We start from the raw sequence: 13,336 nt of genomic DNA, 5'->3' as shown, positions 1-13,336 counted from the left end.
AATCGAGCCTTCGCTCCGTTGTGTAATTGGGTTTGTTTATTTGTCAAATCATAATTTATTCAAAATTCAAACGTTGGCAAACACTTCATCGGTGGGCCGAAAACTCGCCCACTCTGTGTGTGCCTGGGGCACTTGTTGCGATAAAACCGAGCAAAGTGATGGTCCATGCAAATCCGGCGACCTTCAACCATTACCAGAATTTTTGCCTTAAACCCAGACAGCCGCATTATCATTATTAAAATAAAAACAGCTGATCGACCTCTAAACTAGTTCTCTGCTCTTAAACAAAAGAAATGCGCTATCTTCCAGGTACGAATCATCGGAACGGTTTTGCAACGGTTGTGAATGTAGTGGACCTTGGTTATGCGTGTGCGATGAAATTCTTCTTCTTCTTTACGAAATGATATGATTTTACGGCACGAAATAACACTTGTCTGCCGAAAAACCAGTTCTTAAACCGAAAATTGCCTGTTCCAGGGGGCCCTCAAAATGACGTAACGCCGCCACTGGACGGAAGTTCGTATCTTTCACCATTTCCTCTCGATTGAAACCTAGTCATTTTTTCACATAACCAGTGATTGCGGAGAAATGGAACAGGAAGAGGATATTGTGGATTCGGTGTTTGTGACCAAAACGGTGAAAAAAGTGCCCTCGATCGAGGCCCTCAACAGCGAAATGCCCGGAAAAAATTTACAGAAGGAGAGGGGGCGCAAGATGCTCAAAACACTGCTGAATCGGCTACGGCTGAGGAAGTCGGCCAGTGTGACCATCTCGCTTCCGGACCCCACCTACAGGGTCGCCTACCTGGGCAACGTCGTCACAGGATGGGCCAAAGGTAGGTTTCCCCTTTCATTAACATGCAACACGAATAAAAGCAACGGAAACGGTCCCATTGTCCCTCTCTTGCTTAGCTAGTTTTAGATTTAAAAACAGTTTTAGCTAGAATCCTGAAAATTTACTAGGAAACTTCGTTTTTCTAAATTTATTTCAGACAAAAATAAAAAAATATTAACCCTAAGCCCCAAATTATAAGCTTTATTTTCTGCAAAAACAAGAAAAATCGCTACACAAAATGACACTTATAAGTAAAATAAAAGTTATCCTAACAAAAATTTGTCAAGACCCTACATAATAATGACTGCCGATTTATGATTTTTTCGCAGTCGAAAGCCCTTTTCATAAGCCTGTTTTTGCAAAAAAACAAAAATCTCTTTACAGAATGGCACTTGATAAAATCAAATAAAATTTTTAAATAGTACTGTATAAAAATATTTTGAGAAAACAAAAAAAAAATTCGTTTAGGTGCTATAGTGACTGCCGCTTTATTAATTTTTTACAGTCGAATGCCCTTTTAACAGGCTTAATTTTTTCAAAAAATAAGAAAAAACTCTACTCAGGATGGTACTTAAAAAAATAAAAGTTGTATTGTGAAGATATTTTAAGAGAACAAAAAAAAATCGTCAAGCTCAAACTAGTAATCGCCAGTTTATTAAGTTTTTACAGTTTTACAGCCCGTTTGACAAGTTTTGTTTTTTGCAAAAAAATCTGAGAAATCTCTACACAGGGTGGTGCTTAAAAAAATAAAATTTGTATTGTAAAGATATTTTGAGACAACAAAAAAAATCGTTAAGTTCTGACTAATAATCGCCGGTTTACTAATTTTTTACAGTCTGAAGTCCGTTTAACAAGCTTTGTATTCGGCAAAAAATCAGAAAAATCTTTAAACAGGATGGCACTTAAAAAAATAAAATTTATATTGTGATGATATTTTGAGAGAACAAAAAAAATCGCCAAGCTCTAACTAGTAATCGCCGATTTATTAAGTTTTTACAGTTTAAAGCCCGTTTAACAAGCTTTGTTTTTCACAAAAAATCTGAAAAATCTCTACACAGGAAGGCACTTAAAAAAATAAAATTTGTATTGTGAAGATATTTTGAGAGAACAAAAAAAATCGTAAAGTTCTGACTAGTAATCGGCGGTTTACTAATTTTTTACAGTCTAAAGTCCGTTTAACAAGCTTTGTAATCTACAAAAAAAACAGAAAAATTTCTGCACAGAATGGGACTAAAAAAAATTTTTATTGTGAAGATATTTTGAGAGGAAAAAAAATTCGTTAAGACTCTAACTAGTGATCGCCGGTTTATTAATTTTTTACAGTCTAAAGTCCGTTTACAAACTTTGTAATCTACAAAAAATCAGAAAATTTCTACAAAAAATGGAACTAAAGAAAATTTTTATTGTGAAGATATTTTGAGTGAAAAAAAAATTCGTTAAGGCTCTAATTAATGATCGCCAGTTTATAAGTTTTTCACAGTTTAAAGCCCGTTTAACAAGCTTTGTAATCTACAAAAAATCAGAAAAATTTCTACAAAGAATGGCACTAAAAAAAATTTTTATTGTGAAGATATTTTGAGAGAAAAAAATTCGTTAAGACTCTAACTAGTGATCACCGGTTTATTAATTTTTTACAGTCTAAAGTCCGTTTAACAAGCTTTGTAATCTACAAAAAATCAGAAAAATTTCTACAAAGAATGGCACTAAAAAAATTTTTTATTGTGAAGATATTTTGAGTGAAAAAAAAATTCGTTAAGGCTCTAATTAATGATCGCCGGTTTATAAGTTTTTCACAGTCTAAAGCCCGTTTAACAAGCGTTGTATTCTGCAAAAAATCAGAAAAATCTCTACACAGGATGGCACTTAAAAAAATTAAATTTGTTGAGGATTTTTTGAGAGTACAAAAAAATTCGTAAAGGCTCTAACTAGTGATCGCCGGTTAATTAATTTTTTACAGGCTAAAGCCCGTCTAGTAGGCTTTGTATTTTGCAAAAAATTAAAAAAAAAATCTCTACATAAGATGGCACTTAAAAAAATAAAATTTCTATTGTGGAAATATTTTAAGAAAACAAAAAAATTGTTAAGGCGCTGACTAGTAGTGATTGTCGGTCCACCATTTTGTCGTCAAGGCCCATTTGCTGGACTTTGTTCTTAGCGAAACCCAATAAATCGCTTCATAAATAATTACTAAATAATTGAAAAATATTAGAAATAAAACACAGTCTTGCTTCACAACAGATACGTTCCGGCGGTGAAATCCTCAGTGAAAGCATCATCATTTCGTTATTTTTCCTGTGATGAAACATCATCATACCAGCGGTCGTTGCACTGAAAATGCATTTTCCTTCTTTAGCGATTTTCGGTTATTCTGCCTCGATGGATAATTATTGAAGCGAGTTTTTACGCGGAATTAGTCACAGGACGCCTCCGCTGAAACGTCACCGTTGTGACGCGACTTTTTTCGAACTCACTGTAGTGACAAATTTGGTCAAACCGCTTTCCTACCAGTGTGACGTAACGCACATGCGAAAAAAACCGTTCTAAAGTGTGAGAGAAATATGCGGCGTAATTATCTGTCTGAAATTAATAACCGTTTTGTGGTTTGAATTGTATTTCGTTTTTTCACTCCAATATGCTAATGACTGAATATACTTTCTCTTTTACGATCCGACTGAAAACAGTAGTCGGCACTCGTTCATCCTCTTGAATAACAGGGCCCAAAAAGGTCAAACGGCAGAAAATTACGCTGTCCTCAACCTTAGTGCGGCTTCTAGACCGTAATTAAATGCATTTCGTCAAACTTTTATGTTTTCGTGTTAACTTAATTCTCGACAGTTGTCTCAAATCTCGTAATCTGGCTTAATAAAATCTACTTGTTAACACTTCAACTTTGACCCAAATTCTTGCACGCAACCGCTGAAAAAGTCAGCTCAGTTCGTGAAACAAGGACTGAAAGAGCAAGAGCCGAAATGAAAATCGGTTCGCAATTGACACGAGCTATTACACATTTTCGATTATCTTCATTAAGTTTTTTATTGCACAATTATTTCCAGACAATTAAAAACTAACGAGGCGGTTTAATAACTGCAGGAATTTTTTTCTTTGTCCCGGTAAAATTTGTCAGCTTGTGCTGTTAATCATTGTTTACCAATGCGCCCTAATATTTATACAATTATAATCCAATTAAGCGCGATAATATTCACACTTCTTGGGTAAACCCGGCCATTAAGCGAAGATATTTGGCGGCCTTGAATCCGGATGAAAACGTCCGTCGGTGCAACAACAACAACAATTCATATTTTACAATTCAAAGCGAGTTTTTGCACGAGTGGGATTTTCGCGACCCACGTGTGGCAACACTGACCACAAAAACTTCTTCAGTAATAACAGGATTCACTCTTGATGGGCTTTCGAAGGAAATATGCATGGGCGCCGCCGTTACCAACTGTCTCGAAAGTCACCAAAAACAATGTCGCATCAACAGCCAGTAATTACATGCCACGTGTCCGTTTCTTTGTCGCAGCCTACTCTTACAATGTAATCGAAAAAGCTTTTTCCTATCGCAACGCAATAAAACACTCTTTCATTCCTCCTTGGCTGTAATTATTTAAACAGGTTTGCGTAAATTAAATAGATAGCTGTAATTATGTTCAAAAAAACAATTTTACTATACATAATCATTATGTTTGCGAGATGCCAAATAAAACCGACAAAACAAAACCATTAAGAAATGAAAAAAATGCATGTTTTTCATTTTCCTGACCTCGACGAAAGAAAATTGCGCAAAGTTCAGGTTCAAACCAATCCCGGATCTTCAGCTATACGGGGTGATTCCTTTAGAAACTTTTAACTTGTTCAAAATATTCTACACGATCCAAATCGGCCATTTTGAGTTCAACTAAATCATTTTCAAAATGGCCGAGAAATTGGCGCCAACTGAGTAAAATTTGGTAGTTACCTGTCATAGTTTTTGACATATGTCAATTTTTTTATTGAAATTTTTATTTATTTAAACGATCACAGCCCTTGAACGCTTTGTAATGAGTGATATTTTGACCGAACTCCTGTAAATAAAAATTGACAAAAATCAAAAACTATGACAGATAAGTACTAACAACTCAGTTCCAAAAGGCGAATTTAAAAATAAACAGGTGGTCACTATTTAAAATTTCAAAACTGACGTCAATTTCTCATCGTTCCGGAAGTTCAGCCATTTTGAAAATCATTTAGTTGAACTCAAAATGGTCGAATTGGATCGTATAGACAATTAAATTAAATTTAAATAATTAAATTAAGTTAAAAATTGAATTAAAGCTCTAGCTTGTCAGAAGTTGCATTATTTCGAGCCCATTGAGTGATTGTTTACCTCGAATATTTTGAATTAATTATGTCAGGCGGAACCAATTTTAATTCTATAGAGTTGTGGCCTGTTATCGAGTGCCAAATTGCGGCCGATTATCGCCAATCAATGAAATTAAATTGTTATTGTTTGGACGTCGGCAGGAATGTTTAGTGCGTGATTAGACTCGATTTGCGTTGTTTTTCAGCTGGTTTATGGGTCGAAATGGTCCCAAAAATACGGCACCCGTTCTCGGAAGTGTCATTAGAATAAAAAACCTGATGTTTAATTGAATTTTCGACCTTCTTTGCAACTCCAAATTCAAGGTTAAACCATTTGCAAAATATTCTAGGGAAACTGAGAACGCCTCCGGCGAATATTTACCATAATTAATTAACAGTTGAACCGGTTGCGGTTGTGAGAAAAACTTTAATATCGCATTGTACAAAGAGAAATTAATTTGTATTTTTGAAAAGTTTTTCAAGAACCCCTGACCTTGCATTATACAAATACTCGTAACCGTTTGAGTGCACTTTCTAAACAAAGTTCATAATGAAATACCTACTTTTACGCTAAGGTTATTGACTATAAAAGCGCGGTTTGCACAGGAAGTCGAAAAATAGAGGAAACCTGATAACACACAATGTGAGAAAAGAGGCGATCGCGATCAAAAATCCTGTTACTCCAGAAAATTAAATTGGAAAATTTGCACACTGCTGACAATCGGTCTGGTGCATCGACAAACCTAAATTTGTTTGCTCTAATAACAAAGCGAAATTTGATAAACTTTCCATAACGTTAATTAGTATTTGCGAATTTATTTGCGCAATTACCGGGATTAAGTCACTCGGGCTATTTTTGGAGCAGTGGTGCTAACTAAGCTGCACAAAAACCCTAATAAAAAGTGTCTTTTCATTTCTTTTTTTTGTGGAATTCTTGAAAGTTTTGGGCGCCACGCTACCAGGAAGCCTCTAATTGAATTTAAAACTTTTCAATTTTACGTGAAAAAATCAATTGTGATGACAAAGAAATGGCTTCGGAGAAATCAAAATTCAATTTGGTAATGCGTTTCTGACATTTTTCGGAGAGCTGAGTCACGTTCCAAGTGATGTTTAAAAGAATTGCGCGGGGAAAGCTTTCCAAAGAACATCGCCGATCACTGGGAAAGTATAAATGGACGAGAATAAGGGTCAAAGAACCTCTACATGACATATAATGGCTCTGACTATATGGGGGCTCCGAAAACGGTACCACTGGATGCATTCTGGGTTCAAATTTTGTTCCCAATTTAGAAACCCGTCGAAAAGTGACGGTCATCGCGCCTCGGGACAATTTTTTGGCGAAATTTGCATTTTTACGTCATTTGGTTAAAAACACTATCAGCTTTGGCACTTTTGAGGCTAATGAATATTAGACCGTTTCAAATCTATTGGATGTTATCGTATTAGTTTTCTTTTTTATTTCAATTACATGTTACATAGAATTTATAAGTATATTTAAAATTCGATAATATTTAATATAACATATACAATTTCATAGCAATATTGTGCAAAAAAATCTATTGAAACGCCGATTACACTGAAACTAAAAACTTAAGAAAACAATCTACAGAACTGCCAACATTTGCTTTTGATAGTGACAGTAATGGATATTTGGATTTTTATTAAATTTCCACCAACAACCAAAACTGAAATTTTAGCTCTTCTAATGGAAAATTGTCCAAAAATTTCAAATCTGTCTTTAATTCTCATCCACAACCAACAGTTTTTGAGATGTCAGTCAAAGTTTAGTTCCTCAAAGTGCAATATTAGTTACAGAACGTAATCTGTGATTGAAGATAAACACGTAATATGAACTTTTTGTTTAATAGTTTAAACTCTAGTTTAAGCAATTTCATATGCATAATTATTCAGGGATTCAGAATTATTTTCCATGTTTTGTCTACGAGCGGTAGATTTTAAAACATTACCTATTTAAAGTGTGAGGAATTATGAAAAAATATAATAAAAATGGCTCATTTTCATGTTGACTTTTTTTTTGTAAGCAACTTTAACTTCAAACCAACTCAAATATAAGTTTTCCCTATGGAAAAGTTCCTAGGATTCTGAAACTGTCTTTATTTTTTACCTGGAGATAACCGTTTTTGTGATATCGGTCAAACTTTAGTTCCTCAAGATAAATATTAGTTGAAGTAGTACCTAATTTCATATTGTTATAGTTTATAATTTATTACGTCAGGATTATAGGGTAAATAAACTACGATCTTCTCAACAGGACCTTTTAATTTTACTTTACTCTACAAAAGCCAGTTACAGACTAACTTATTTTCTAAAAATCCAGACATTCGGCATTCATCTTTAACACATGTTTCCCATCTTTCACACTCGCCCTAAAAGCCCTCACACACACTAACCATTCGGACCTCCCAAGCATCCCTTACAATTCTACGAATTCATATCAACTCGGCCTTTCCTGACAATGTTCTCGTCCTCGAGAACACATCCCAACCATCTAATCACTCATTCCCCTAATGACACTTACCATAACTTAAAATAACGAAACTAAACACTCTACTTATGTCCCCAAATTTTTCTAATAATAAAATTCCGATAAAAATTTAACATTACCCTTAACACTTGTACAACCTACTTTATCTTAATTATTACTCCTCTAAATTACTAACTAATTTTAATCTGTCTACAGAAATAATTCCTTTATAGAAGCGACTACTTTGTTGTTCGCCTTCTATATCTTGCACTAAATATCTATCATTCCCTATAAATTTAACAATCTCATAGGGTCCTCGATACTTAGGGCTCAATTTACGACTTTGGCCGGTCGACGGTACCTCAGCCCGTACCAACACCAAATCCCCTTGCTTGAAAACCCTAGCCTGACGCCGCGATTTATTAAAATTCGCGCACATACGATCCGCATTTCTTTTCAGCCGATCCGCAACTAAATTTTGCTCTTCTTCCGTATTTAAGCGTGTATTTAAATCGCGTATTTCGGCTGCTAACGGATTATTAGTGAACCCGTCTCGCGTGTATGTCCGGACCAAACTAAAAGGCGTTCTTTTAGTGACCGAATGGGTTGCATTATTAATAGCCCATTGTACTTCGCTTAATTTTTCGTCCCAATCACTACCTTCTATGTCATCCGTACTTGTACTTAAGCATGTTATTATCACGTCGTTTACTTTCTCCACTTGTCCATTCGATCTAGGACTTGCTGTTGCAATTTTTACGTGTTGGATTTCACAATCACCGCAAAATTTTTCGAACAACTTCGAAATGAACGCTGTACCTCTGTCGCTAATTATTTTATTGGGCTTTCCATAATTAGAAACGAATTCTTTCAAAAAACTAAGAGTTCCCTCGGCTCCTACATCCGGCAGCGCTTTTAATACTGTGTACTTACTAAAGCCGTCTATAATAGCGCATACGTATTTGTTTCCTGTTTTACTTGACGGAAAAGGGCCCAAATGGTCGATATGCACCACCTGAAACGGAGTACTGCCTTTGTCTAACGGGTGCAGCATTCCCGGTTGCCTCCCCCGCGGTGTCTTACTATACAAACAGTTAATGCATCGATTGATATATTTTCCTACCTCTTCCCGCATTTTTGGAAAATAGTAGCTCTCTTTTATTTTGTCCAACGTTTTATCTATTCCCAAATGCATAAGTTCTCTATGAGCGTTACTAATTATATCAAATCTTAAATCGACAGGTACATACAATCGCCACTTTCCATCTTTTACCCGATAAACACGACCATTGCATAACGTAAATTTAGAGTGCGTTGCCTGATCGCCCTCTTCTAATTTCTGTAAAACGCTTTTAGTTTCATTGCAGGTACGCTGTAATGCCGCTACCCAATCCGTATTTATCTTTATCCCCATGACATCTGGAAGTCCACCCACTGGCACGGCCCGACCAGCCTCTACCGCATTTCGGCTAAGGGCGTCTGCTACTTTATTGTTTTCGCCCCGGTGGTACTCAACGGTATAATCAAACTCTGACAACCTAATAAACCAACGCCCTATTCTTGGATGCATATCTTTTTTATTTGCCAACAATTTTAAACTGTTACAATCAGTACGAATTACAAAATGAATCCCTAACAAATAAACGCGAAATTTCTCTAGTGCCGCTACAATTGCTAAGCATTCTAGTTCATAGCTGTGGTATTTCGCTTCCTCGGGTGTCGTTTTTCGGCTGTAAAATGACACCGGTCGCAATGTTCCGTCATTCTGTTTCTGCAGAAGCACGGCACCTAACCCCGTTGAACTCGCGTCTGTATGAAGTTCTGTATAGGCGCCCGTGTCGAAAACGCAAAGGATTGGTTTGTTCATTAACGCTTTCTTTAACGACTCGAACGCGTTTTGCTGTATTACCCCCCATTTAAAACTACCTCCTTTTTTTAATAAGTCACTGAGAGGACGGGCAATAATTGCAAAATTCCGGACAAAACGCCTGAAATAACTAGCCAACCCCAAAAACGATCTGACCTTGTGTACGTCTGTAGGTACCGGAAACTCAGCCACTGCCCTAAGTTTATCCCTTCCCGGTTCAATACCCTCTTTTGAAATTGTAAAACCCAAATAATCAATTTTTGTCATAAAGAAAAAACATTTTCGCAAGTTTAACGTCAAGTTCGCGTATCTAAATCTATTAAATAACAATTTTAACTTAGCTAATCCTTCCTCTACAGTTTTGGACGGAATAATAATATCGTCCAAATACGCCATCGCAGTGTCATATCGCAAATTCCCAAGAACTATGTTTATTAATCTTTGAAACTGCGAGGGCGCATTCGCTAACCCAAAACTCATTCTCTTAAAACAGTAGACCCCATCAGGGGTAATGAAAGCCGTCTTACCTCGCGCGTCCCTCGACATTGGTACCTGGTGGTATCCCATGGACAAATCCACTGAGGTAAAGTAGATTTGGCCCCGAAGTCGATCCAGCTGATCGTCGATTAACGGCAAGGGGTAGTGCTGTTTCACTGTTTTCTTATTGAGCGCTCGATAATCGACACACATCCTCACTTCCCCGGACTTTTTCTTTACGAGAATTACCGGACTTGCAAATGGAGAATCAGTTTCTTCAATTATATCGGCCTCTTTCAATTCGCGCACTATATTTCGCACTTGTTCTTTTTCGGAAAACGACATACGATACGGTCGATAGACAACTGGTTTATCGTCTGTTAATTCAATGTCCATTTCTACTAGATTCGTACATCCAATTTGCTTAACATTTCGGGCCACTAAATCTCGATAATCATTTATAAGTTCCAACACTTTTTCCGCGTCTTTCCCGGCCAAATCAGTGTTGATTTCACACGCGTCAATAGGTTCCGTGTTAACATCTCGCCGATGTGTATATTCTCGACACACGTCCCCTCGCGCAACACTTTGATTTTCAACAATTTTTATGTCCTTTCCACTTATATTTAAAATGGGTAACACCGTGTCACCGTTCCTGTCTGTGCTTATTACACATCGTGGTACCCACTCTCCCGACTCGCGTAGTCCACCTTCGACACAAAGGGTACTTCCTGGTGTCTGTGTCCTGACTGTGATGTGCCCCAGGAGTTATTTCGAATTACAGACGCCTCACTCGCCCACAAAACCGTTCTTGGAGCATTATTCGCACCGTTCTCTTCACATTTTCTTATTATAAGTTCGTGAGGTGTTTTTACAATTTCGATGTGCGGCTGTTCGGTGTATGGATGCCCGATTATCACTGGAATCTCCTGGGTTTCCCTCGGCACCACCAGGAGTTCGATCTGGGCGTTGATGCCGTCGATTTCTACATCCACCTGTGCGGCTCCTAAAACACTTGTAACTGCACCGCCGTAGCCCGTAACGTCCTTCTTCTTGTCCCAGTCACACATAAGTTTTAATTTGGGTACATAATCATCCCGGATGACACAAACTTCCGCTCCCATGTCCACGTAACCCCTAACTTCCACCCCGTTAATTTTCACGTCCTTAAAATACTTTAGATTGTCCGACTGAGCATTTATTGTCTTTACTTGCGCCGCCACTTCGTTTGCAGTAGCACCCCGTTGCGAATTTTCGTTTCGCCCTACTACTTGTCTTTCTCGCGAATCGCGACCCGGTACTTGGCACTCGCGCGCGAAGTGTCCCATTTTCCCGCACTTAAAACACGGAAAACATTTGGTGTTATTTTCCACTCTCGGAGTGTTACAGTTTTTAGAAATGTGGCCCTCTGCTCCACAGCGAAAACACTTTCTCTTCTCTGGCAAAATACGCCTCTCTGGAACCGAAATTAAATCCAACCGTTCATTGTTCCTCAAATCACGAAGAAGCTGCCACTCATCGTCGTGTCGAACAGTCAGCAGAGATCTCGCAACTTCCCTGGACTTCAACCCCGTGAGCAGCATTTCTTTCGTTTCCGCGAACGACAATTTTAAATCGCGACACATCGCCATTTTTGCGTAAAAATAATCTTCCGCGCTTTCACTGGTTCTTTGTTTTCTCTCCGACATCTCTCTAAACCTTTCGGCGAGCGTTCTTCGATCCGTATAATTTTCGCGGAATCGCATCTCAAACGCTGCCCACGTTGTTAAGGTATCCTGGTGATATCGATACCACAACAACGCGCTATCTACGAGGTGTTGACGCGCCACCTCCAACAAAATTGCATCACCCCAAAATTGACGTCCCGCCATGGTTTTGATGTCCTGTAACCACTGTAATGCGTCTGATGCACCTCCTTTTCCATTGAATACGCGTAAACTTTGCGTTAAATCGGGCATTACGCAATACCCCATGTTTCTCGACGCCCCAGGCGCCTCCACCCGGCCCAACGGAAGACTGTTCTGCAGGCCACTTGTCTCCGACACCACCCCGTTTCCAGACGACCCCAGCGTCCCCGACGCCTCCTTATCTCTGGACAACTCCTGTATGTCTGGCGACCCTGCTACCTCCTGGTCAACCGCCGCCGCCGCCGCCGCCGCCGCCGCCACTGTCCCTGTCTGAGCCTGTAACGCTTCGCTCACCGCTGCCTTCACTAATTGTAAAATTGTCTCTAAGTTCAAAAATTCCTGTCCTGATTGAGGGATGATTTCCTTCGGGCTTTCTTTATTCTTATCGTCCGTCATTTTCCTTTATTTCTTTGACCACTAACAAACTAACACTAATAAAACCAAACTAAGTCTCCACGAATAATTTTTTTTTTTCACGATCCCACTTCTGATAAATTGTTATAGTTTATAATTTATTACGTCAGGATTATAGGGTAAATAAACTACGATCTTCTCAACAGGACCTTTTAATTTTACTTTACTCTACAAAAGCCAGTTACAGACTAACTTATTTTCTAAAAATCCAGACATTCGGCATTCATCTTTAACACATGTTTCCCATCTTTCACACTCGCCCTAAAAGCCCTCACACACACTAACCATTCGGACCTCCCAAGCATCCCTTACAATTCTACGAATTCATATCAATATGCAAAATTATTCAAGGATTCTAAATCTGTTTTAATTTTTGCTCTTTGAGCAATAATTTTTATATTAGTCGAAGTTTAATGAGGAACTGTTATTTATTATAATTATTAAAAAAGACACTTTTGAAGTATAATTTATTATTTTTGGCAAAACGGTTACGTTATTGACACTGACGGCAGCTTTTTACCTTGAAAATATTCCTTGTCATTCCACCAGTATTGTCGAAAAGTGTGTATTTTAGGCATTTTAGAATAAGTTGTATGTATTAAATTTGACAGAAAAATTTTCAAAATCTGTTGTCACTGTCAAAAACATACGCTGGCAGGACCTGTCAATGGCAATGGCACTCCGCAATAAAACTAGTACCGCATCAAATTTCACTTATTCCCTCGGATTTTCCTTTAAATATTTTTTTTCACAAGGTTTCAATTGTCAAAATGTAGAATAAACCTGTTTAAATGTGTTGTTATTGGAGGAAAATTGTGAATATTCCTTAAATTAATCATAAAGAAATTCACTAATACAAAAAATATTTACGAATACACAAACAAAAACGACCATAAGCACGTTGAAAACGGCTTTAAACGAAAATAATTGAAGGTTTTAGTGGATTAAGGAAATGAAAATTTGGTTCTTTTTGGCAAAGTAGAGGATGGAACGGTATTTAAAAAAACAATT

The 13,336-nt window shown here is 37.6% G+C and overlaps 1 protein-coding gene across 3 annotated transcripts in view; it reads left to right on the top strand.

Annotated features, from left to right (window-relative positions):
• The window catches only part of LOC107398017 (uncharacterized protein), a 31,597-nt gene that overhangs the window by 16,259 nt on the left and 2,002 nt on the right, over positions 1–13,336 (top strand). For all 3 annotated transcript variants that reach the window (XM_064356921.1, XM_064356920.1, XM_064356922.1), the window contains exon 2: positions 478–835. In XM_064356921.1, coding sequence (XP_064212991.1) covers positions 589–835 — 247 coding nt within the window. In that variant the 5' untranslated portion in view covers positions 478–588. The remainder of the gene's footprint in view (positions 1–477; positions 836–13,336) is intronic.

Source organism: Tribolium castaneum, chromosome 5, assembly GCF_031307605.1.
Source record: "Tribolium castaneum strain GA2 chromosome 5, icTriCast1.1, whole genome shotgun sequence".
NCBI classification, from domain to species: Eukaryota; Metazoa; Arthropoda; class Insecta; order Coleoptera; family Tenebrionidae; genus Tribolium; species Tribolium castaneum.
This window is presented reverse-complemented; position numbering and strand designations above follow the sequence as displayed.